This window comes from Rattus norvegicus, chromosome 6 (genome assembly GCF_021556685.1).
Source record: "Rattus norvegicus strain SHRSP/BbbUtx chromosome 6, alternate assembly SHRSP_T2T, whole genome shotgun sequence".
Classification (NCBI taxonomy): domain Eukaryota; kingdom Metazoa; phylum Chordata; class Mammalia; order Rodentia; family Muridae; genus Rattus; species Rattus norvegicus.
The window spans coordinates 99,005,604-99,029,183 of NC_141539.1; the positions used below are offsets into that span (position 1 = coordinate 99,005,604).

Below are 23,580 nucleotides of genomic sequence, written 5' to 3' on the forward strand. Positions count from 1 at the left end.
CAGCCCTGGCTATCCTGGACTCACTTTGTTGACCAGACTGGCCCTGAACTCATAGAGATCTGCCTGTCTCTGCCTTCTGAGTGCTGGGATTAAAGGTTTACACCATCACACCCAGCTAACATTTTCTCATTTTAAGTCAATTATCTTAAAGGATTTTTGTCACAGGATATAAGCTTTAAAGTTGATCTGAAAATTCAAATTTGATTGAGTCTTCTGTATTTTATCCTTAAAAAGTAGGTGAAGACATGTGATTGTAGTGGCTTTGTTTATGATAGCATAATCTGGAATTTAAATGAACTCCAAGAGGGAATGAGGGACAAATTGGGTATTTATTCAACAAAGTATTAGTATTAATTCCACTGAGTATTAAAGAACAGTGAAAATATGAACTATAGCTACAAATAACTGCATGGATATACCCTGAAATGTTTAAAAATAACTTGAAGAATATGCTTGCAATTCTGTTTTCATACAATTAAAAATCAACTACAACTAAAATATATGTATACACTCTAGACTTTGACTTCTGGCCTCCACATGGGCCAGGAGGTGTGTTCGTGAAAACACACACACACACACACACACACACACACACACACACACACACACACACACCATTATAACAATAAATGTATCCATACAAGCACACCACAGAATGCCTTATCTAAAGATTAGTATGCCTTCAAAACAGAAATACCGTTAATACGGAATGCTAACCCATATCAAGCTCCTGGGAGAAGCTAAGAAGTGGAATTTCCAGAGAGCCACTTCAGCCAAACAACAGTGTGGCCAGTAGGTGCTCCTGACACAGTACTGCGTGGGATTGTCAGAGGCAACAAGGGTAAGAGACAGAAGTGTTGCACACAGTAGTTGCATATTACTAGGAGAGCTACAAATTAATCACTCAATTAGGTATAGACTGTAGGGGATCTTGGCAATGAGGAAGAACCTTTCCTAAGAAGTTTTCTTTAGATTATCTTCCCACATGGAGGGAGGTTAGGGTGGTTGCTACTGTAGGGTCACTTTAAAGAAGACTGGCAGGCTGAGTATAGTTTACATAAGCCAGGAAGCAATGAAGACTTCAAATCCTTTTGGGGGTTTGTTGAAATCGAGTCTTCATGTTCTACCAATTGAGCTAGTGGGCACTTTTATTATTTTATCTGTCTGTCTATCTAATTTGAGGGATTTATTTATTTATTTATTTATTTATTTATTTATTAATTATTTTGAGGGTCTATGTAGATCTGAAACTCGTTACATAAACCGGGCAGGCCTGTAAATCACAGAAATCCTCCTGCCTCTGCCTCTCAAGTGCTGAAATTTAAGGGGTGTGTCACCACGCCCGGCTTCGTAGAATAAAAGCGCCAAGCATTCACGCACGCGCAAGAAGCACGGCAGGCGCCATGAAAGACCCGGATGAAGGCGGGGCTTGAGGTCCCGGATAATGCGTCACGGAGCGCGCGAGCGTGACGTGTCTGGGCGGTGCTACAGGAGCTTGTTCTTGGTAGCGGGGATGGCCCAGCAGGGAAGGAGCATGGAGGCTCCTGCGGGCTCCAGCACCCGGCCCATGGGCGCGGGAACCCTTGAAGGCGTGGGAATTCCTCCGGGCCTGCAGACCGACTGTGAGACGCTGCTCAGCCGCTTCCAAGAGATGGACAGCGTGCGCTTCGAGGACTTCGCGGAGCTCTGGCGCAGCATGAAGTTCGCGACCATCTTCTGGTGGGTGTGCCTCGCCCCTCCTGGGGGAACGCAGCCTGGGTCCCTGACCTCCGCCTGGGTGGTCTCCGTGGGTCGCCCTTGCGCTCTGCTGGCTCCCTCACTGCATCTCCACCGACTCCATCCGCACCCAGACGTTTGCCTTTCGACCTCTTCCAACTTGTTTGCCTGGAATGAATCAACCGTTAGAAACAAAGTATTAACAGTAACACCGGGTCTTCCACTAACGAACTCCTTTAGCATACAACAGCCGAGGTTGAAAATACAGATTTGAGCCTCTGTGTAGCTAGCGCCTTTAGGTGAATAAAGCCCAAATTCTGCCCATTAGCTTCTGTCCCCAGCCTCATTTCCAGTGTCCACACCTTGCACTCTCTTGCTTTGGCTTGCCTTTGGTACTCCACTGGCATTTCCTAGCCTGGGAAATTTCTATCTCCTTTTGCTTGTCCACTTCTTCAATCATATTTGAAGCCTCATGACAGTTCTTTAGGGAATTCTTTTGTCCTTTGGGACAAAGTGAGAACCTCGAGTTCTGTCTACCCCCAGCACGAAGTGCTTATCTCACCTTCCAGAGTATAATTCCTAATTGGAGACGCAGTCTTGGTAACAGTGAAGAGCAGAGATGATGGGTCCTGGGCATCAGGATTGGAATACAGCTCCCCAGGCTCACCCCCACCCCCACCCCGCCGGCCCAGATCTGGGACAAACTTTTTTGTTTGTAAAACAGATAATAATACTTCATGATAGTGTGGGAATTAAATGAACCAATATATTTGGTGGTTCCACGTGTGAAATTAACGTTCAGAAGTTATTACTACTTTTTGGTTTCCGTCTTAGACTGAACTTCGTGAGAACAGTGATGTGATTAAAGTGTATTCCTTGTTCTTACTTGTTTTTGAGACATACCCTCATTGTGTAGACATGGCTGGCCTGAAACTTGCTATTTATACCAGCCTGGCCTTGAGATCTGCCAGCATCTTCCTTCTACGGTCTGGCATTCACCACCTTGCCCAGGTTTGAATATGGTGTTTGTATTAATTACCATACCATATAAGTTCTTGAAAAGGGTAAATGGTTGAATGAAATCTTACTAGAACTTTTGCTGAATAAAATAGGACTTCTTATACTATTGATATAAACTACTAGGTAGTTTGTAAATTATTACAAATGAAGTTGTAAATTATTACAGATGATGAAATTAACTGGTTATGGGGCTGCATTCCTCTAAGCCCAGAATGTGGGGAGAATCAAGGCCAAGAGTACAAGGTCATCCTTGGCTACAAAGAGAATTCTGCAGGAGACACTGTTTCAAAAACCAAAATAACAACAGAAATTATCTATTGTACAACTGATGTTTTATGTAGCTAACTGTAATGTGAACACTGTTTGATATACCTAATCAAAAACCCTGGAAGCTGGGATAAGTGTCCATGTTTTAGAGGTTAGAAATTTGAGGCTTAGAGGAAGTTAATTTTATTAAGTGTGGCATCATAGTCTTATAATTAGAGTGATCAAGAGGCTGAGGCAGGGGTATTGCAAGTTTGAGGTCAGCCCAGACTGGAAAATGGGCCCCATCTTTAAAAATTCTAAATCTATTATGGCTTCCTGTTTCTTTCTTAAATATAATTAAATTTTATTTATTATTATTTGAAACAGGGTTTTGTTATACAGTCCTGTCTGGCCTGTAAAGTACCAGGTGGATGGGATTAAAGATGTGTACCACCTTTCACAACCTGTTGTCTGTTTCTAAAATCCTTACTCTTTCACTGTACTAAAGAGAGGGGGCTGGGTAACACCAAGGAAGTGTTTCTACGTTACTCCACTGGAGAGGTGGTGGACTTTCTTTCTATCTCTCTCTCTCTCTTTTTCTTTTCTGACAGGGTCTGTCTGTGAAGCCTTGACTGTTCTAGAACTGAGTGTTTAGATCAGGCTGGTTTCAAACTCACAGAGATCATCCTGCCTCTGCCTAGTGAGAGCTGGGATTAAATGTGTGCACCACTCTGCCCTGCACCCCATCTCTACCCCCTCACCCCACCCCTCACCCCCACCCCGGTTGGATTTTCTTTAGGAATCATTTTGGTCTCAACACTACCGTGGAGGTATTTTGTGTGTGTGTGTGTGTGTGTGTGTGTGTGTGTGTGTGTGTGTTTTACTGTACTTATTATATTTATTGTTTGAGAGCCAAAGTGGTTTCCTCCCCAATTTGTAACGAAATGTAATAAATTATATTAGCTAAGGTGCTTAAGTCTTTACCGTTTTATTTTGCTGTTATTAACGTGAAGAATGCAACATATTTATGATTATGTGAATATCAGTTGTTTCCATGTGTTAAATGTGTTTTGAGGCGTTTTAGCTAAGGTTGTATTTAAAGATTGACTTTGTAGCAGTCCTGCTACCTCTTGTCTCCAGAGTGCTGGGATTACAGTCTGGGCTACTACCCCCAACCTGGTTTGTTTTGAGACTGGGTCTCTTGTAGCCCAGGCTGGCCTTGACCTCAGTATGTAGGATAACTTTAAACCTTTTGATCCTTCTCCCTCTATTTTTTTAATTGCTCGGGTTTCCAGAAAATGCTAACATGTCTGGCTTCAAAACGTGGAGAACATTTTTAATCTGCTAATTTAAGGCCCATCACAGAATTCTCTCAGGAGGCACTCAAAGTTGCTTTTTTTTTTTACCCCCGATAACCCTGTCACCTGCTTTATTTCTGGAGAAGGGTAAAGGGAGAAGAAAAAATATTCACTTGAATTTGAGGAGCAGCAACATTGGAGCAACCGTTTTAAGCCTCTGGGTTCCTCTAATCCCTAAGGGAAAACATTCTTCCTTGAGGAGTAAGTTTAACGTTCCCCTAACACAAGATCATCCATTTGCCGAGATAAAAGAATAAAAAACAAACTCAACAGCACCAACTGAAGTTTAACACAGAAAATGAGGCCAGGTTTCTCCTTTCAGATATGCAAATCTTACATTAAAATGTTTATAAGTCATAGTTGGTTTTCCTCCTGATTCAACCTTTTCACCTCCTGTAATAGGAGCCCCAGGAACCCAAACAGCCTGTGCATTGCTAATCAGCTACGAGATCCAGCCCCAGCCCCGTTCCAAACAGATTCTCATTACTAATGCACTGACTGGAAGCCCAGGGGACAGGAAGCAGGAACTATGCTCTCAGGGAGAACTGCGGATGCCACCAGTCAAAGAGCCGAACACTGTTCACTGGGTCCAGGACGGCTTGCACATCCTGTTCACCGTGCAGATGCTGACCACCACAGACGGGAGAATCTTGGAACACCAGTCTCACTCGATGATGCCGCATGTCTGAACTCACATTAATAGTAAACAAGGTAAATATCATTCCCATGGCAATGGGAAGGAGTAAAGACGAAGTTGAGGGAGGTGACCTGCAGCAGGCAGCAGTCCTGGTCAGGGTTGGTATGAACATCTTGATACTGAATGGGCGATTGCAACCGTTCCGTACACTCGCTCTTTCATCGAGGGGACTGTTTTTTGAACTTGAAGTTGAACTCCCATGCTGGTTCTTGTCTGATCCCAACAATCTTTCTGCACCAGAAAAGTAAGCATTTGGAATTCTTCAGTGTGCTGGGAGTGCTTTCCGGAATGGCAGGGTTCCTGGAGATTCGAGCAGCAAACGGTTCATACATATGGTACAGAGATCGAATCACACATGCCCAGAGACAGCACAGCTTCTCCATGGACTCTGGTCGCAGCCGCAAAGGTAGAGAAGCACCCAGCGTGTAGTGCCTTTGGTACAACCTGGTCCAAAAGGCAGCAGTGCAAGTGACAGTCCAAGCATTCTTATAAATCAGGGAAAAGTTCACAGTGTCCTCAGGACGGATGTAGGAAGCCAGCAGCAGCCAGATATCCACAGGATCCTCTTCTCCAGCCCCATCCTCCTGGGCGTCCGTCTCATCACTGCTGTCCATGATGTCACTCGGCTCCCCCACTCCGGAAAGAGCCGCCTCCGCAGGAAACTGGGACGCTTCCAAGCCACAGAGAGATTTTACTTCCTGCTGAACAGCGTTGGCCATGGCTTTCTTAACCCATCCGGACCTCACCACTGCCGGATCTGGGTTGACATCGTCCGCCACGGTCACTTGGCCCGAGCAGGCGTCCTGGGCCCAGAACTTGAGCCGCTTTCCTCTCTTGGGCATGGTGACGGTGTCCAGACGAGGCCCGCTTAGCTGGCCAGGGCCCCGGGTCATGTCTCGGCACCTCCACCTGGCTGCGAGGCCATCCCGCACCGAGGCCGCTCAAAGTTGCTTTCATTGTCCCCTTGTTCAGACGTGTAAGAGACTTGCTTTTGTGCTCTGCGGAGTGGGAAGGTGGCTTAGGTTGGGCTCTCTCCAACTTCGACTTCAGCTTCCCCTGGGCCTAAAATGATGAAAGTCTTGGAGACTATGGGAGAAGTGTATAGTATAGGTTAAAATACACAGTTTTTGAGCCTGTAACAACATGATTATCTCAATAGTACATGGTTTACTCTCTACGAATTTGAAGCTTTGAACCGGTGAACTGAATGGTCATCGGTTTGGCAGCAGGGCTGGAGTCTCGGTGGCTGTGTCACGGTTACCTGGCAGTGTGTGGTCCTGAGGCAGTAGAGAATAAGCTCTTCCTGCTTGAGTTACAGAGGCTCAGGTGTGCGTTCTCCACCTAACTCCTAGGCAATGCTCACAGAGGCATGCGCCTCCCGTGGCCGCTGTCCATGTTCATCTAGCAACGGAAATATTTCCTCTTTGTTTCACAGCGGGAAAATGAGAAACCTAAAAAAGAACATGTTTACAAGAGAAGCTCTGGCTTTGGCTTGGTGCTACTTCTTGCCTCCGTACACGTTCCAGATCAGAGTTGGCGCCTTGTATCTTCTGTACGGGCTGTACAACACACAGCTGTGCCAGCCGAAACAAAAGGTGAGGCGGGGGGGGGGGGGGTCAGTTTCCCTCGGTAGATACTCGAACCGGGCTCTGTTGTTGTTTTTTGTTTTGTTTAAATGATAAAGGCTTAGGGGGATGCCAGTGGCTAGGTTTATGTTTGTGAAGAAGGATGCAGTGCGTTTCACAGAGTGGCTTTTCTCCCCCGCTGTAGATCAGAGTTGCCTTGAAGGACTGGGATGAAGTTATTAAATTCCAGCAGGACTTGATAAGCGCCCAGCATTTCGATGCAGCTTTTGTGTTCAGGAAGCTTCGGCTCGACAGGGCCTTCCACTTCACAGCCATGCCCAAGCTGGTAGGTTGCCCAAAAGCTCATTTCTTCTCTTTTGTGTTTTTTCAAGACAGGGTTTCTCTGTGTAACCCTGGCTGTCCTGAAACTCCCTATATAGATCACGGTGTCCTTGAACAGAGATCCTGCTGCCTCTGCCTCCTGAGTGCTGGGAATAAAGGCATGGCTGCCAGTAGTACCTCCCAGCTTAAGAAAACAGTTATTTTCAAAACAAGCGGTTATTACATTTCATTGTCCACTGCCTGCTTTGTTCTGAAAATGGGAAGTCTGTTAGTAGTGTTCAAAACTATAGCTTTCTTGCAGTAAGAAAAATATTTTCTGATTGTTTTGTTTTCCCTGCAGACAGAATTGAGCCTCTGTTCTTGAGTGTAGGGTGTTTGTGGAGAACACATGTGACGCCAATTTCTGTGAGCAGGAAGAGGTCTGGCACCCGTATTTGCTTTTTAAAATCTCTTTCCAGAGCTGGGTGGGTCCTGAGCCTCAGGCATTGGAGGCCGGACCCCAGCCACTGAGCTGCCTCCCTTAGCCTCCTGCCTTTCTCCACTTGAATGTCAAGAGGGCTTACTTGAAGAATAAGGAATTTACATCTCAGTTGATGAAACTTGTAATAAATCCCAGCATTTCTTCAGTTGTGTAACAACTGAGACACTAGATTAGAAGACCATGTTCTCCTTTTGGCAAATCATGTGACTTTTTGGAGCTGGGCAGATCCTGTAGCATTCAGTGTAGCATCTAATACTTAGAAAAATCCAGTGAAGTCTGAAAATGGCGAGTTAACAAGTGCATCCGCAGAGCTTTTCTTCTACTCCTACAAATTTATTCCGTGCTTATATGTAAGCTCTTTAAAAATATCCTTTAAAGATGCTCATTTCACAGTTTTGAAAAATTGTTACTGTTGTGTATGTTTGTGTATTTGACAATGTGTGTAGGTGTCTGTGCATTCGTGTGCACAGTAGGACCACTGTGGTGTTTGTTCTCTCCTCTCCTCCTGGTGTGGATTCCTGGGAACCCCTTCGGGTGATGGGCTTGCCCAGCAGGTGCCTTTACCACAGCCAGCTCTCCAGTCCAGGGTGCTAGTCTAAAGGCATTTCTTTGTATTTAGCTCTCATGTAGAATGAAGAAAAAAGCTCAACAAGCTGAAGTGACACAAAAATTTAAGGACCCTAATGACCGTGTGATGAAACTTATTACTTCTGATGTGTTAGAGGTGAGTTTGCTTTTTTTTTTGCTCTTGAAGTCGGGGGAAGGGGTTTTGTTGACAGTTAATATGTTGAGATTATGACTTCATTAACTGGATATTAAGAGTTCCTGAATGATTTTAGCATATGTCCTGCAACTTGTGGTCACTTTGGAAAGTAATTTATATTTTGAGTTAGTTTGCCTTAAGATTGTCATTAAGTCAGGCAGTGGTGGTGCACATTTTTAATCCCAACATTTGGGAATTAAGGCAGACAGATCTGAGTTTTAGGCCAGCCTTGTCTACAGAGAAAATTCCAGGACAATCAGGGCCATACAGAAACCATGTCTTGAAAAAAAGAAAAGAAAAGGAAAAGAAAAAAAGTTGTCATCAGAGATTAAATAGGAGCAGGCATGGTGGTACATGCCCATACTTCCAGCACTAGCCTGGGCGACGTAGCAACGCCCCATCTTTTAGGATAAAACAAAACAAAACAGACATTAAAAGAAAACAAAAACTCACATTGCAGAAGAAATCCTCTTTCCACTTTTAGGAGATGCTGAATGTTCACGACCATTATCAAAATATGAAGCATGCCATTTCGGCAGACAAGTCCACGCCAGACCGAGCTCTCAGTCTAGTCAAGGAGGATTTTTTTGACAACATTAAGAACATAGTTTTGGAGCATCAGGATTGGCACAAAGAAAGGAAGGTAAGCCTTGCTCGTTGCCGTCCGTCCTACCCGTGTGTTATGTGCAGATGTCTAAATCTGCAATTCTGTAGAGAGGCCACATTGCTATGGAGTGAGGATTTACAGGGCATTACCTTTCTTGTAGGGCCTTGTCTCTTACTAGGCCTGTAATAGAACGTTACTCAGTTTTACAAATGGACCTGGGTGAAAGTAAATGTTCTTGAACTGTTTTTAGTTTAAACTCAGTGTATAGGTTAATTTTGTTTGGTGCAGAGTTCTAATATTGTAAAACTTGGGATTCATCGCCAACATGTAGATACTAGTGGGCTACATCTAAAATTTTGGACAACTACTTTTTTCTTATGAACCTGAGGGTCTGGTTCCACTGGACCCACTTCTTGTATAGTAGGGAACACTGCACGTAGGGGAGGCTCTTCTCTGTCCCCAGCATTGTCTGTCTTGTGTGGCTTAGCCACGTGTCTTAGTTAGGATTTCATTGCTGTGAACGGACACCATGACCAAGGTAACTCTTATAAAGGACATCATTTAAGTGGGGCTGGCTTAACAGGTTCAGAGGTTCAGTCTAGTATCATGGAGGGAAGTGTTGCAGCATCCAGGCAGGCATGGTTCCGGAGGAGCCAAGAGTTGTTGATCTGGAGGCAGCCAGGATGGAGCTCTCCTCTGCACTGGGCAGAGCTTGAGCAGTAGGAGAACTTAAAGTCTGCTGACACAGTGCGATGCACTTCCTCTCACAAGGCCATGCCTATTCCAACAAGGCTGTACCTCCTAATAGTGCCACTTGCCATGGGCCAAGCACATTCACACCACTATACTGTGGGGGGTGTTTCCCTTATTTTTTAGACACATTCTCTCTATTTAGTCCTTGAACTCACTAAGTAGTCCAGGCTAGCCTCAAACTCCACAGAGATCCTTTTGCACTCCCCCCCCCCCACCCCCAGCCAAGTCCCCGAGTGGTGGAATTAAAGTTTTGCATCAGCGTACCCAGCCGTTATGTGGAATTCTTCATTAGTTAGGGCTGATTTCTAGAACTGTTGAAACTTTTTTGGCCTAGAAAACATTTTTACCCTCACTTGTTTCTGTGCAGGTGCATTGAGTGCTCGTGGAGGTCAGAGGACAGCTCATAGGAGTTGGTTTTCTCCTTCTAGCATGTGGGCCCTAGGGACTGAACTCAGGTCATCAGGGTGGCAATGGATGCCGTAACCCAAGCTCTCTTTCCAGCATGACCCTTTGTAATCTTAATGTTAGACAGCGTGCTGGTTAGTTTTCTCCTAGCTCAAGGAAAGCTAGAGTCATTTGAAAAGAGGAACCTATATTGTAAATGCCTCCACTAGACTAGCTTTTAGGCAAGTCTGTGGGACATTTTCTTGGTTCCTGACTGGTGTGGCGGGACCCAGCCCTCTGTGGTAGTACTGCCCGTGGCAGCTGGTCCTGGTGGTACCAAGAAGTCATCTGAGTGAGTCCTGGGGAGCAGAGTTCCTCCATGGCTTCTGCTTCAGTCCTGTTCCAGGTGCCTCCTAGTCCCTGCCCTGCCCTGCCCTGCCCTGCCTTCATGATAGACGGAAGCTGGGAAGTGAAATAAACCTTCTCCCCGAGTTGCTTCTGTCGCTGGTCGTTATCACAGCTGCAGGACAGATGGTGACCCGTGCTGTAGTAATTTGAAACTACCTCCTGGTTTTCTGTAATTAAAAGTAAATGTTCTTCACTGTTAAAATTGTAACCTACTAATTGTCTGTAATTAACATAATTATAAATGTGTGTTATCACATGGAAATACAATTTTTGTTCTTTCTTTCAGAATCCCTCCTTAAAACCGAAACTTAAAGATGGAGAGGAGGATGGCGAAGGCCCCTCAGAGGAGCCGGAGGTCAGCAGCTGTAACAGCGTCCTCTCCTTTTCTGTGTGGCTAATTCTGCTTCCTGAGTGTTGTGACCCTTGGTCTGTGGTATGAAAACACAGGAAAAGCCCAGTCTCTGTGTTCTGTGGTCGCAAGTCTGTTCTTCACATGAACTTTGCAGCGCAGGCCGACAGTGATCAGATGTTAGCAATTTGAGCAGGTGGGGCAGAGTGGTGGGGGTGCTGTCACTTCTCGGGCAGGGTGAGGCTGTGTGCTTGCGGTCTTCTCTTTCCGCCCTGGTGACACCTCAGCACTTGAGCAGTGTTTCATCTGACCTGTGGAGCCATCTTTGGGCACAGGAAGATGAGGGAATGGCTTAATCCCTAAGGCTTTGTTTCTCCTTTCTCTGTGGTCCTTGAAGGAAATGGCCCACCAATGAGGATGGCATTATGTCACCTGCCATGTGGCAGCAGAGGCCCTGTGTGATTTCTTATCAGTGTGTGCCTAAACAATCATAATCCTGAGGGTAGGTCCTTGGGTTTTCATAATTTCCCTAACATTTATGTTTCAGCTTGGTTTTCCTTGTTTATTTTCCTTCCAGAGATGTGAAAGAGCAGTGTCTTTGGCAAAAATAAAAGCAAAAGCATTTTCAGCTGTTGCCCAGGTAAGTTTCTTGTTTAGTAAGTTCTTCCTAGGTGCACCTCTGATTTCATCTATGTAATCCATGTGCACAGTTTAAGGTCAGTGCCAAGCCATCCCTGGCTGCAGCTGGCAGCCCTCGGCCTGACAGAGAGGTACCTGCTGCAGCTTCTCCTTTCTCTCTTCCTTTTGCTGTTTGTCTAGAACTCCAAAGCCATGTTGTGTGTTCTCGTCCACCTTCTGGGCCTGGGATCCATCTGTTTGGCTGGACACGGAATCATTCTGAGGACGTTGTGCTGAAGAATTTCTTTAAATTAATATTTTGTATTGTATCAGTTTTTATTGACCCTATTTTTGTTCTTTCCTGTTTTTGATCCACTTCTGTTAGGATGTTTTTTAAATGTCATCTTGATTTTTGTTGTTGATTTGTTTTTTAGTATTCGTGCTGACTTTTTTTTAACTGAGAATATTCTTACTCTTTGAATGTTTCTTTAAAAATATTTTTGCACTTTTTCACAAGATACAGTGTCTGTCACTAAGGATATTAATTTAATTACAGTTTTTGTTGTTTCCTCCTATTTCCTTTGAATTCTTTTCTCTTTTTACTTTGGTCTCTTTTTTTGTTCTTTTGACTTTGTATTTGAGTGGCTAGCAGTGGTGTGCTGTAGGCTGCCTCCTCCATGGACCATCTTGTTTTGTTTTGTTTTTATTTGCTTTTTTCTTTTCTTTTTAAAGTCCTAAACCTCTCTGGTATGTTCTTTCCAGAGAATAGACTCCTGTTGTGCTAGGGAGGTGGTCCAAGGCCCAGCTCTGAGGCTAGGAACAGGACACAGTTCCCTATTTACATTTTCACCATGCCTCCCTGCGGTTTTAGTGCAATTCCTAGTGGAGTTGGCTGTCTTACAATGATTTTTCTTGGTAGCCATTCATTTTCTAACCTTTCTTTGTTAAGTCGGCTGTTACCCACTTTCCTATGCAAAATTATAATTGTGTTGTTTCCACTGTATGCCTGTTTTTGTGCTTTTCTGTGCTCTTGTTTTACTGGAGCATTGGGAGGAAGTAAGTGCTGATAAATACATTCTTTTTTTTTTTTTTTTTTTTTCCCCGGAGCTGGGGACCGAACCCAGGGCCTTGCGCTTCCTAGGCAAGCGCTCTACCACTGAGCTAAATCCCCAACCCCTTGATAAATACATTCTTAATTCTATGTTTTTCTTGGATTTTTTTTTTTTTGTAAATCTATATTATGGGAAAGCTGTCATTTTCCAACTGTAGGAATAGAAAATAATAACCACTGTTTAGGATGACTCTTGATTGGTTAGCCATTATGTGATTGCTACAATTATCAGAGTAAATGGGTGAGTATAAGACTTTGAAGACACACTAAAGAAGATAAATGGGTTATATCCAGTTCTTTTTACTCGCAATTCTTTTTATGTAGGAAGAGAATTTGTTGCCAAATGATGTCTAATGTATATCTTATGACATCACATAACTTAGAAAATGTAATTACATTATACCCACAAGTTGTTCTAGTGTATCACTGCAGGGCTATAGGTCTCTTCCCTCTTTAGGTGCAGCTGGTATCTTCTTTTGAAGACTCATTGATATCTGAATGCACTTACCAGGAACTGAAAACACTTGATTAAGCAAGTGAAGGAATTTGTGAGCTGATTCAATTAAAAAGAAAAGTCTGGGTGACGTGGTGTGCAAGCCTTTGATCCCAGTGCTCTGGAATGCGCTGGACGTTCAAGGCTAGCCTGGTCTATGTAGTGTGAATAGCCAGGGTTATAGAGGGACCCTGTCTCAAAACAACAGCAACAAAACCCTTGGCTTGCTAGTCTTAGGTGCCGTTAGAACTGGCTTCCTTCCCCACTTTTTCTGTCTCTTCAGTGCTGTTCCTGCTCCTGGCATTCGGTTGGAAGCTGGTGTTTCCTTCCTGGTAGTTACAGTTCTAAAACTCAGTGAATAGTCACAGTGTTGTGGGGATGTGAAACCCATGTTGACTAGTCTGGGCCACGTGGTCATACCTGGAGCTAGGCAAACCATGGGAGGTACTTTGGGGAAACATTTCTGAGTCAGACCTGACTTCGGTGTCTGTGATTCATTATCATTCTCGATGACAGTGATGGCATTTTAACCCAGCATGAGCTGACGGCAAGGCAGCTGCAGGAATCTGCTTGCGCACAGTTTCGTGTAGTGCAAGCCTGTGGTAAAGGGCACGATGCCAGGTGTCCTGCTCTCCTCACCTGTGCTCTGTCCTTGGACCGTTCTGCTATTCACTGTAAGTAATTGGGTTTCTGCTGTGCAGGTGTCCAAGTCCAGGAGGCATCGCCAGTCCAAGCTTGACTCTTCTGACTCGGATTCTGGGTCTGGACAAGTACAAGGCAAAGCAACTAAGAGAAAGAGAACCAGAGAGCCAGCAGAGCCAGCAGGAAGGAAGCAGCGGCCTTCCAGGAGCAAAGGTACTTCGGTTTTAAAAGACCTGGTGCGGGAGAGTAGGTCCTTCCTTCTAGGGTGGACTAGAGCTGGGTTGGTGTGGGGATAGCTGTGATCCTGGCACTCTGGAGGCTAAGGCAGGGGGATTGTCAGTTTAAGGCCAGCTCGAGCTATATAGTAAGATCCTATCTCACAAAAGAGAGAGTTGTTTGGGAAAATCATAGAAATCAATATTAAAAATCAACCCAGTTTTGTAGCTTCTTGGACTCTTGCTGCTGAAAGAGACCCTTGAGATTAAGATTATATCAAATTTGTTAGTCGGTATAATTTTATTAGTAATGATGTATGTGAATTAAATTTACATCTAGGAAAGGCCAGTAAGCAATGCATCCTAAACACTTTCTCTCCTTCAGTTAAATTCATCAAACTACGCCTGATTTCCATCTGCAACATAGTGTTTGTGAGGTGACCTCATTACCTGATGCTGAGACAGTTGTGTACTTTAGTGGTTTGACTTTTCAGGAACTGCACAGATACTGCATACTCAGCATTCCTGAGGTTGGGACGAGGTGGTGGCAGGAAGAATAGAAACCTGAGCAGATACTTAGTGACTGAATCAGACGCACTCCTGGCTGCCTCGGCGGGTTGAGAAGGACTTTATAGGCTCTGCGCATGTGTCTTTTACTGTAGCGAGGCTGGGGAGGAGAACTGGAGTGTATGTCGGATGTGAGAATTCGGAGGCAGAAGCCTGTTGTTAAGGGCAGCCAAGAAGCACTTCACAAGGAAAGCTTGCTACTCAGAGCTGGCGGATACAGGGAAGACAGCTGTTAGACAAACTCGGGCATTATCAAGAACAAAAACAAAAAACCCTACAGTAAAAACATCCCCCAAGCTGAAAACTCTCCTGAGTCCAGTTATCTCTTGATGCAGTCACGGTGCAATTCACTGGGCCTATTAATATAGTTTATATTTGGCCAAAGGGGAGAATATATATTAAGTGTAATAAGTATCAGAGAAGATACTTGATAATATCTAATATCCGGCCTTGATATAAAAATTCTCTCCATTAGGGTATCACCATACTTTCTGTAACAATCCAAATAGCTGGTATCTTATGAGCCACACAGACTTTATAGCTCTACAGTTAATGTTTAAAAACATTGATTCTTATTTTCTGTGCTTTGGTGTTTTGCCTATACGTATGCGTGTGTGAGGGCGTCAGAGCCTCTGGAGCAGGAGTTACAGACAGCTGTGAGCTGCCATTTGGGTGTTAGGAATTGAACCCTGGTCCTCTGGAAGAACAGCCAGTGCTCTTGACCACTGAACCATCTCTCCAGCTCAGGCCATACAGACATCTGTTCCACAGCTTAGTTTACCCAGCTACCAGTGAAAGTAGACTATTCTACAGAGAATATGAGAATAAAGGAGTATATTGCAATAGAAGTTCACTTCTAAGGCGGTGATGGGCCAGGTTCACCACAGATAACTGTATCAACTGTGTCCTGGAGAAAAAAAAAAGGATGTTCCTTTAATTTTTAAGGCCAGGCAGATGTGCAGGGAGAGCCTAGCGTTAGCCGTGATACACAGGAGAATGCTTTACCTGACATTGCTCATGTAGAGCCAGTTGAGACTGGAAAACGAACTTTTACATTATCAGAGAAGCTACACACTTTGCATGACTTACTGTGAATGGCCAGTGGTATATGTAAAACGTATTGGAGAATTAGTTGGACCAAAAAAAGAAAAAAGCAAAAGTTTTAGTAAAAACTACAGAAGAGAGAGGTTAGAGCTGGAAAGCTTCATAAGGAGACTGGGTAATTTTATTAGTCTAGAAGTTAAATAACTACACAGACTCTAAAGTTCTCATGAGACAAGAGGTAGAAAGTCGGAATAGTCTTTTATCTAGTAAGGAGATGACACTTCGAGATGCTGCACCGGGAATTTCTGTGAACTTGTTTTCTTGAGTCCCAGGGATCGATCGGTCTTGCATACACCTGCTCATGTTTGTAGCTTCAGCTCTTCGAGACAGGCTCTTGCTGTGCAGAGCCTTGAACTCTCAATCCTCCTGCTTCATTGTCCTGTGTGCCAGGGTTAGTCAAGCGCCATGCCCCCCAGCTTGTAGCTGTTTAAGGAAAGAGTAATGTCTCCATACAGATTCTTTCAGAAAGTAGAAGGATACTTTAGCTTGTTGTTACTGCAAGAAACAAACTCAAGTCAGTATCCTTCATAAGCACACACTGTAAAATTCCTCCTGAGATAAGCACATCAAGTCTAGCAACCTGTTGTATCCCAGGGATACAAGAAATAAGCTGGTGTAATTCATATTAGCTGATTAAAAAAAACTTCATAGTAGACTATACTGGCAAATCTAGTGTCTGCTCATGGTAGAAACAGTGGATTGCAGTTGGATGGAAATGGAACCTGATGGATTTGTTCAGACATAAGACTTTAACATCATACTTCATTGTAAAACAACCCTCTCCCAAGGCCAAGAGTAAAGCAAGGAAGTCCACTGATTCCTGTTGAGCGTGGTGCCAGAAGACCCATCTAGAGGAAAGCAGTAGTTTTGCCTGTGCCTCTTGGTAATCAGCATCTTCTCTTCTGGTCCCTGAGTGACCACTCATCTTTCTGACCCTATAGAGCTTCCTTTTCCAGAAAGCCATATGCACAGAATTATACAATATGCAACTGTTGTTGTTGTTCTTGAAATAGGTCACTCGATGTAGCCCTAGCTGTTCTGGAATTCACTATGTAGGCCAGGCTGGCTTTGAACTCTGAGATCCCCCTACCTCTGTCTCTGTAGTGCGGCCCTGAAGGCATGTGCCACCATATGTACCCTGTGGGTTTGGGCTTTGACTTAGTTAATACATGTGTGTGCCAGCCCCGCCAGTGTGGAGTCAAACAGTCCTCTAAGAGGGGAGTGAGGATGATTATAGGAAAGAGAAGGAAGATGCAAGAGACGGATACGAGAGGGCTGCAGGTCAGTACCACGCCAGCAGCGAGTGGATTTCATAGCCACCTTACACTTCACATTGCTATGGGAAGCAAAGCCACATGCTCACAGAATCAGCTGCTGAAATATACATGTAATGCAGAGGTCTCCCTGTTCCTTCCACCAAGGTCAGTAGCATCTTTAGCCCCTCGCCTTGAGGTGTATCTCCTCTTATCATTTCATGCCTCAGTAGGCCGGGAAATCTGCCAACAGACCTCGACCTGCCGGGACTCTGCCTGCCAGGCAGACTTTTCTTTCTCTTTCTCTCTCTGCTTCAGAGAAACAGGCAAACGTGAGAGTCAGCTGTATTGTTATTCATGTATGACCAGCTCCTGTGCTGCCCTTGCATTCCTTTGTCTGATGTCCACTGTTTACCCAGTCACTAACCAAAAGATATTTAGGCTGTTGGCATTTTCTGCAGTTGTGAAAAAAGCCATTACAGTTTTTATGTAAAACTTTTCTATAAACCTAAGTCATGTGATCCATCAATCCCACGTCTTGGCTAAATACAAACCTGCTACTTCTCCAGAGTGACTGTATGCTGTGTGACAGAACTTCTCCTGGGGAGACACAGTGTACACTACTCATTGGATGACAGAGATCCAATGACAGACCAAACAAAGTATGGATACCAAGTCCAACTTGGTAAAAGCCAGTGAGTTCTGTTGAGGTTATTTATTATAGGAACAAAAATGACTCAATGACAGCTTTATCACCAAAGCCCACCCCAGCATGGGTAAACAGCTCACAAAGCTGGGAGCCTGGAACAACTGTACATCCTAAGGTCAGCTCAATAGGTTGGAGAGTGTCCTTTTCAGGTGACACTGGTCTAAACCTCTTCCAGACAGCCCAGCTGGTTTCTGCTCCTTCCAGGTAGCTAGTCTAGTCTCAGAGCCTTGGCAGCTCAGTTTGTCTGAGAGTCTTTGAAGCTTGGCTTCCCTTCCTCTGAGAGAGACTCTCAGCTTTTATTGCTTACTCTGGATAGTGAATCTGGTCTGTTTCAGGGGCTTCCTGGAGCTGTTTTTGAGTTGTGTACCTTCCTGTTTGAAGAGCTCCCTGCAGGATAGGATGTTTCAGCCTCACAGGACACTACCATTCTGATTCCTACCAGAAATGGCCAGTTTCCACTTGGTTTCAGAGTCAGCAGCTTTGGCTATTACAGAGTTTGTTTCTTTTCATAACCATTCAGGGTATAATACAGGGTCAGTTTGGTCCCAGTTGACTTTTCCTTAACAACTATAGAGGTGTGTGCTTATGAGCCCCCATCCCACATTTTTTAATAAAAACTTTAAAATTTCTGTTTCTATTTTATGTGTATGGGTACTTTGCCTTCATTTGTTTCAGATGTGTGGTGCGGTGCCTGTGGAGGCAGGAAGAGGGGGCGGCTCCTGGAGTTAGGTCTGGTTGTGAGCCTTCATGTGGGTCCTGGGAACTGCTTGGATACTGGAAGAGCAGCCCATTCTAGCCCCTGGTCAATTTTTTTCTCACTTTTTTTTATAACAGTTCTTACAAAGATAAGTGTTTTAGTAGACATGACGGTGCATGCCATTAATCCTTACAGTGCTAAGGAATTGGGTACGAAGGTTTCTGTGAGTTCCAGGCCAAACAGGGCTGCACAGTGAGACCCTGTCTCAAGGGGGAAAAAGAAGAATTTGACTTTGGTCGTCATGATTTGTCTTGTTTTTGTGAGGACAGGGACTCACACAGCCCAAGCTTACCTTGGCTCTGTGTAGATACAGACAGCCTTAAAGCCCATGAGCCCCTGCCTCCACCTCCCTAGTTCTGGCACCATTTACACACACTACAGCATTGCCTTAAGAATCGTAATTGTGAAGAAGTGCAATTCACCATTTCTTATTTTATCATTTGTGCTTTTTTGTGTTACATGTAAGAAAATCTTATTTGAGAATGGCTTTTCCGTGTTTTTCCCTACACATTTTGTAGCTTTAAGCATCACTTTCATGTCTGTGACACATTCAAATGTTTTTGTTATATACAAGGGGGTGGTTTTTTTTTTTTTTTTTTTTGACTATGGATGTAAAATTGTATTAACATCATTTAAGACTACCCTTTCTCTTTTCTCCAAATTGCCTTCACATATTGGTCGGAAATAAAGCAAAGACCATTGAGATGGCCAGATTATTTTAAGATTATTTCTTATCCCATGGTGTCTTTGTCCACATTCCTCCCTCTCTTCATGGACCTGAAGCCTGGACACCCTAAGCCCCGCCCATCTCAGGTCTGCCTAGCTATAGGCTGTAGAGATCCTTACTCACCAATGAGGAATAACCTGTAGGGAGGAAGGTCTCACAGTATTTGGGTCTCCTTGAAGACTCTCATCTCTGGGGCAGTCAGGCCTTAGGGGCCAATACTTAGCGTTACAGCACAGGCAACATCACATAAGCCCACCGCATGTGTACATGACGATGTGTGTAAGAAGTATGACGGATGCGTGTAAGAGGTATTGTGCACTTACTTAAAAAAACAAAAAAGCTAGAGAGACTGGAGAGATGGCTTGGTGTTTGGGATCACTGGCTCTTCTGTAGGACTCAGGTTCAAGTCCCAGCAGCCACATGGGGGCAGGCACCCAGCAGAGGACTTGGAAAGGGTAGTGTTTGGGGTGTATAGAGTGAGGTCCATTGTAGTTCACGCGTAAACAATGTTAACTTTTAGTAATTTTGGAAAAACATGTTCAGGGTTGTATCACGGCCAAACTTCAAGATTCGGTAGGCAGAGGTGAAGTATATTTGAGCAAGAAAGTGACATGACCAGTTTTCCTTGAAATCCAGGAACAATATAGTAGGTAGGAGTAACAGATTAAAGTGGCGCTCTGGTGGCGCCAGGCCAGGTCAGGAGTGCTGAGTAAACAGCCTTGCTTGTAGGCCCTGGAGGGCACCTGACATGCAGATGAGCTCAGAGGCTGATGGGAGGAGACAAGCATGCTGAGATCTCCATATACAGCAGGAGGATGCTGGGTAAACGCTGGACAAGTATGGGCGGCAGGTTGTAGATTTCATGTGGGGAAATGTTTGCTCACTTTACCTGACCAGATTCAATTCCTATAATGGCTGTCTGTCCTTGATCAGGAAAGACCTTGAACTTCCTGTCCTCCTGCCTCCACCTGACTAGTGCTGGGACTGTAGATATGGGCCCCCGGGCCTGGTTTATGGTGTTGGGTATTGAACACAGGACCTGTGCATGTTGGGTTAACTCTGACTGAGCTGCATGTCAGCCCAACTCCGGTGTTTTTGAATATGGAAATCCACTGGCAGATAGGACTAAAGAAGGAAGTAAGCGTGTGCCTTGTATAGGTAAAGAAAATGTGTTTATATTAAAAAAATAAAAACCTGTTCAACTTTATAAAGTTGAAGTAAGAAATGATTAAATCCCGCTAGATGCCCTGTTTCCCTGTTTTATATAATAATAAAGATCAAATAAGGATGTCTCACAAATTTTGTATCTTCTCATTCACTCTATTTTGCCTAATAAAAATATAATATTCAAGCAGAAGGTTTTGTTGACTTTTTTGCTTTGTTTTTGTTTTTTTGTAGACACAGGGTTTCAATACATAGTTCAGGTTGGCCCTCTCAGATCTTAGACTTGTAATCCTCCTGCTTTAGCTTCTTGAGTGCTGAGAAAGCAATTGTTGGGTTGCTTCGTCTGTTTGCCTGCCTGCCTGCCTGCATGCATGCATGTATGTATGTATGTTTATTTGTTTGTTTGTTTGTTTATTGAGGCTGGGTCTCAGGTAGCCTAGGCTGTTCTCTGTGGATATCCTCTGAGTGCTGAGGTTATGGGTGTGTGCCACCATGCCCAGTGACACAAGAATCTTAATACTTAAGAAAAGATTAGACAAATGGAGAGAGGTGTCATTTAAGGCTGAGGATGAGATAAAGTCATGGGTAAACCTGTTACTTGGTAAGCTAATTAGAAGATAAACATTTAAAGGATTTCTAGTCTAGAATGCAAAATTATGTTACTATAATTTTAGTGTTGAAACATCTAAGGTCGGTATTCCTTGTTTCTGTATACAGTCATTTCTCACTATCTCTAAATATTCTTAGGTGATGTTCCAAATGAACGCAAGGAAGAGAAGTCTTTACGCCTGAGTATGCCTGTAATTACAGAGGAGGAGGAGGAGAGCTCGGATGGCCTCAGCAAAGCAGGTACACGGGCATCTCGTGCATCTCGTTAGCTCCTGCAGGGGCTTAGGCTTACAGAGTCAGGACTGTGCCCTCCCCTCGGCAGGCAGGTGCCTCATTCTTCCGATCCTTGTGTTTGGCCTGTTGGAGCTTGTTGTGTCACACTGGGAACCGTGGACCTACTCCACAGCCAGCAAGCAGTGATGCAGTGCCAGGATGTGGATGCCTGCTAGGGACACTGCTGGTGTCACTGCCGGAGAAGCTGGTGCAGCCCTCTGTCGTGTGTCGGTCATGGAGGCTTCCCTTCTAGGAATCTGTTTTCTTTTTCTTCCTGACACCCCCTCCACATTTCCTTTTTATTTTTCATTGATGAGGACTATTTCTTATCATGTCTTGCTATAAGGTTCTTACTTCTGTGTATTGTATTTAATGATGGTTATTTGTGTGATAGTTACAGTATTTAGCTGTGAGAGCCAGAAAAATGCAGAATACTTACATGTGTGTTGTGTTTCCAGGTTTCACTGTCCTGGATTCAGACTCTTCACCTTCTCTTTGCACTAGCCTAGACAGTTCAGTGTTGCTGCCCTGGGGTTGTGCTAATTGTGTGGAAGGCATGTAGAATTTCATGTAACTCAGTAATTATGAAGTATGATTTAGGGTGACTGAGATCTCCTATCTCATTGGCATCTCAGTAAGATTGGAATCCTATTGTCTCAATGGAGGTCAGAGTCTATAAACTGCAGTTTCATTCAAGGAATTCACGTGTGTCGGCTCTGATTTCTTTTTCTCTTAAATTTTAAGTTAGCAGCCATCTTCGTCTGATCTTTTCTTAAGTATTAAGATTCTTGTGTCACTGGGTGTGGTGGCACACACCCATAACTTCAGCACTTGGAGGATATCCACTTTGAGGACAGCCTGGGCTATACTCAGAGATCCAGTCTCAATGAACAAACAAACAAACCTTTAATACCAGCATTCGAGGAGCTGAAACAGGAGGATTACAAGTCTGAGGCCTAGCTGGGTCCCATAGCAAGTTCCAGGCCAACCTGAACCATCTGTTGGCTTCATTGTGTCATTTTTATTACATATGTATCTTTACATTTTAGTATATATTATACATATAATGTGTGTGTGTGTGTGTGTGTGTGTGTGTGTGTGTGTGTGTGTGGTGTGTATGGTATGTGTGTGTGGTGTGTAGTGTGTGTGTGTGGCGTGTGTGTGTGGTGTGTGTGTATGGTGGGTGTGTGGTGTGATGTGGGTGTGTGGTGTGTGTGTATGGTGTGGTGTGTGTGTGTGTCTGATGTGGGTGTGTGGTGTGTGTGTATAGTGTGGTGTATGTGTGTGATGTGGGTGTGTATGTGTGTGTTATTTATCTCCCTTGCTGTTTCCTTCTTGGTCTTGGCTGTGGGACATTGTTGGTTGGGCTATACTGTTTAACACATATGCAGGTGAAATATGTCTTATTATTTGTGTCATCTAGATGTCAATTTTTTTTTTGAAAGACTCCATGGGCTTCTTAACCTTGTATCCACAGAGTTCACTGCACCGAAGAGGAAGAGAAAACACTGAACCAGGAGACTGGTGGAGTTTAAATTTCAAGCTTTCCAACAGAAGAAATGATATTTTATGTTCTAAGCAGGAAGCAGCCAGTGAAGACTAAATCTGAGAGAGAGCAAGATCATTTCTGTGAAATGGGAGAGCCTGTCATAGGCCAAGAGTTGGAGTAAAGGTTTACTCTGAAGCTTAGTTTTAACATTTTTGTTAAAGTTGTAATTTGAACAAATTACATTATAATTTGTAACAAAACAAATTGTAAATGTGTTAAATTTGTTAAAATAGTTAAAGCTTTGTATGAGTGGAGTTAAAGTTTCTATTACCTTGTATATTTGTGGGTTAATACTCTTTCCTGAAAGTTTTTGTGCTGTCACCTTAATGCAGTACTGTAATGTTTACGATTCTGTTTTTAATACAGTATATATAAATGACTCATACCTGTCGCCTAAGAATAGATTTGGCTGTGGTTTTTGTTGAAGGTTTTGAGTGTTATGGTTAAATGCAATAAATTTTTTGCCCCCTTGTTTTATCTTTTAATGAGTAAAGTTTTCATGGTCAATAACTTGACTAATAACTTAGGAAGTTATCACCACTTTTGTGCTTAATGATGTGCTCCTTATTTACTCATTTATTTAGACAGGGTCTGGCTGTGTATGCTAAGTTGGCCTTGAACTCTCCTTACTAGTATGGCCTTGGCCTCCCCACTTCTGGGATTATAGATAATGTACCACCCAGCCCTACTCGTTACCATCTTTAGTGTTTGCTTTAAAGTTCCCATTGGTCTAATGTGTGTGAATATGTATGTACCTGTGTGTGTGCCCTTGTGTAAACGTAAGATGAATTAATAGGTTCTTTAATGCATATGTCCTGTCTAATAAGCTCATAGGAGCAGTCGTGTAGATTTTGAAACATGTCTTTGACACGGAACTTTGGTAAATCACAGAAAAGATTTCTAAAGTCATGCCTGTGCTGCTGTTTAATTTCTCACCCCAGGAGTTTAATTGGAGATTGCTTTAGCTGTGCTTGAATGCTGCCAGCACATGGCCTCTGTGTTGTGTGGCTAGTTCAGCCTGATATATAGTTAATTATGAGGGTTTAGAGTCTGGGTTGAAGAGGTAATTTCCAAATCTGATATGACTGAAAATATATTGT

At 43.8% G+C, this 23,580-nt stretch overlaps 1 protein-coding gene and 1 pseudogene across 1 annotated transcript; one reads left to right on the forward strand and one right to left on the reverse strand.

Moving 5' to 3' along the window:
• The first annotated feature begins 1,530 nt into the window (after positions 1 to 1,530).
• Positions 1,531 to 22,958, forward strand: Snapc1 (small nuclear RNA activating complex, polypeptide 1). Its single transcript, NM_001108033.1, is given in 10 exon segments — positions 1,531 to 1,719; positions 6,473 to 6,632; positions 6,808 to 6,948; positions 8,045 to 8,149; positions 8,673 to 8,831; positions 10,627 to 10,695; positions 11,267 to 11,329; positions 13,613 to 13,766; positions 20,797 to 20,898; positions 22,409 to 22,958. Coding segments are annotated over 10 exon segments (1,173 nt in total). The 5' UTR covers positions 1,531 to 1,534; the 3' UTR covers positions 22,444 to 22,958.
• Positions 4,861 to 5,930, reverse strand: Tmem183a-ps2 (transmembrane protein 183A, pseudogene 2; annotated as a pseudogene).
• Positions 22,959 to 23,580: the final 622 nt, after the last annotated feature.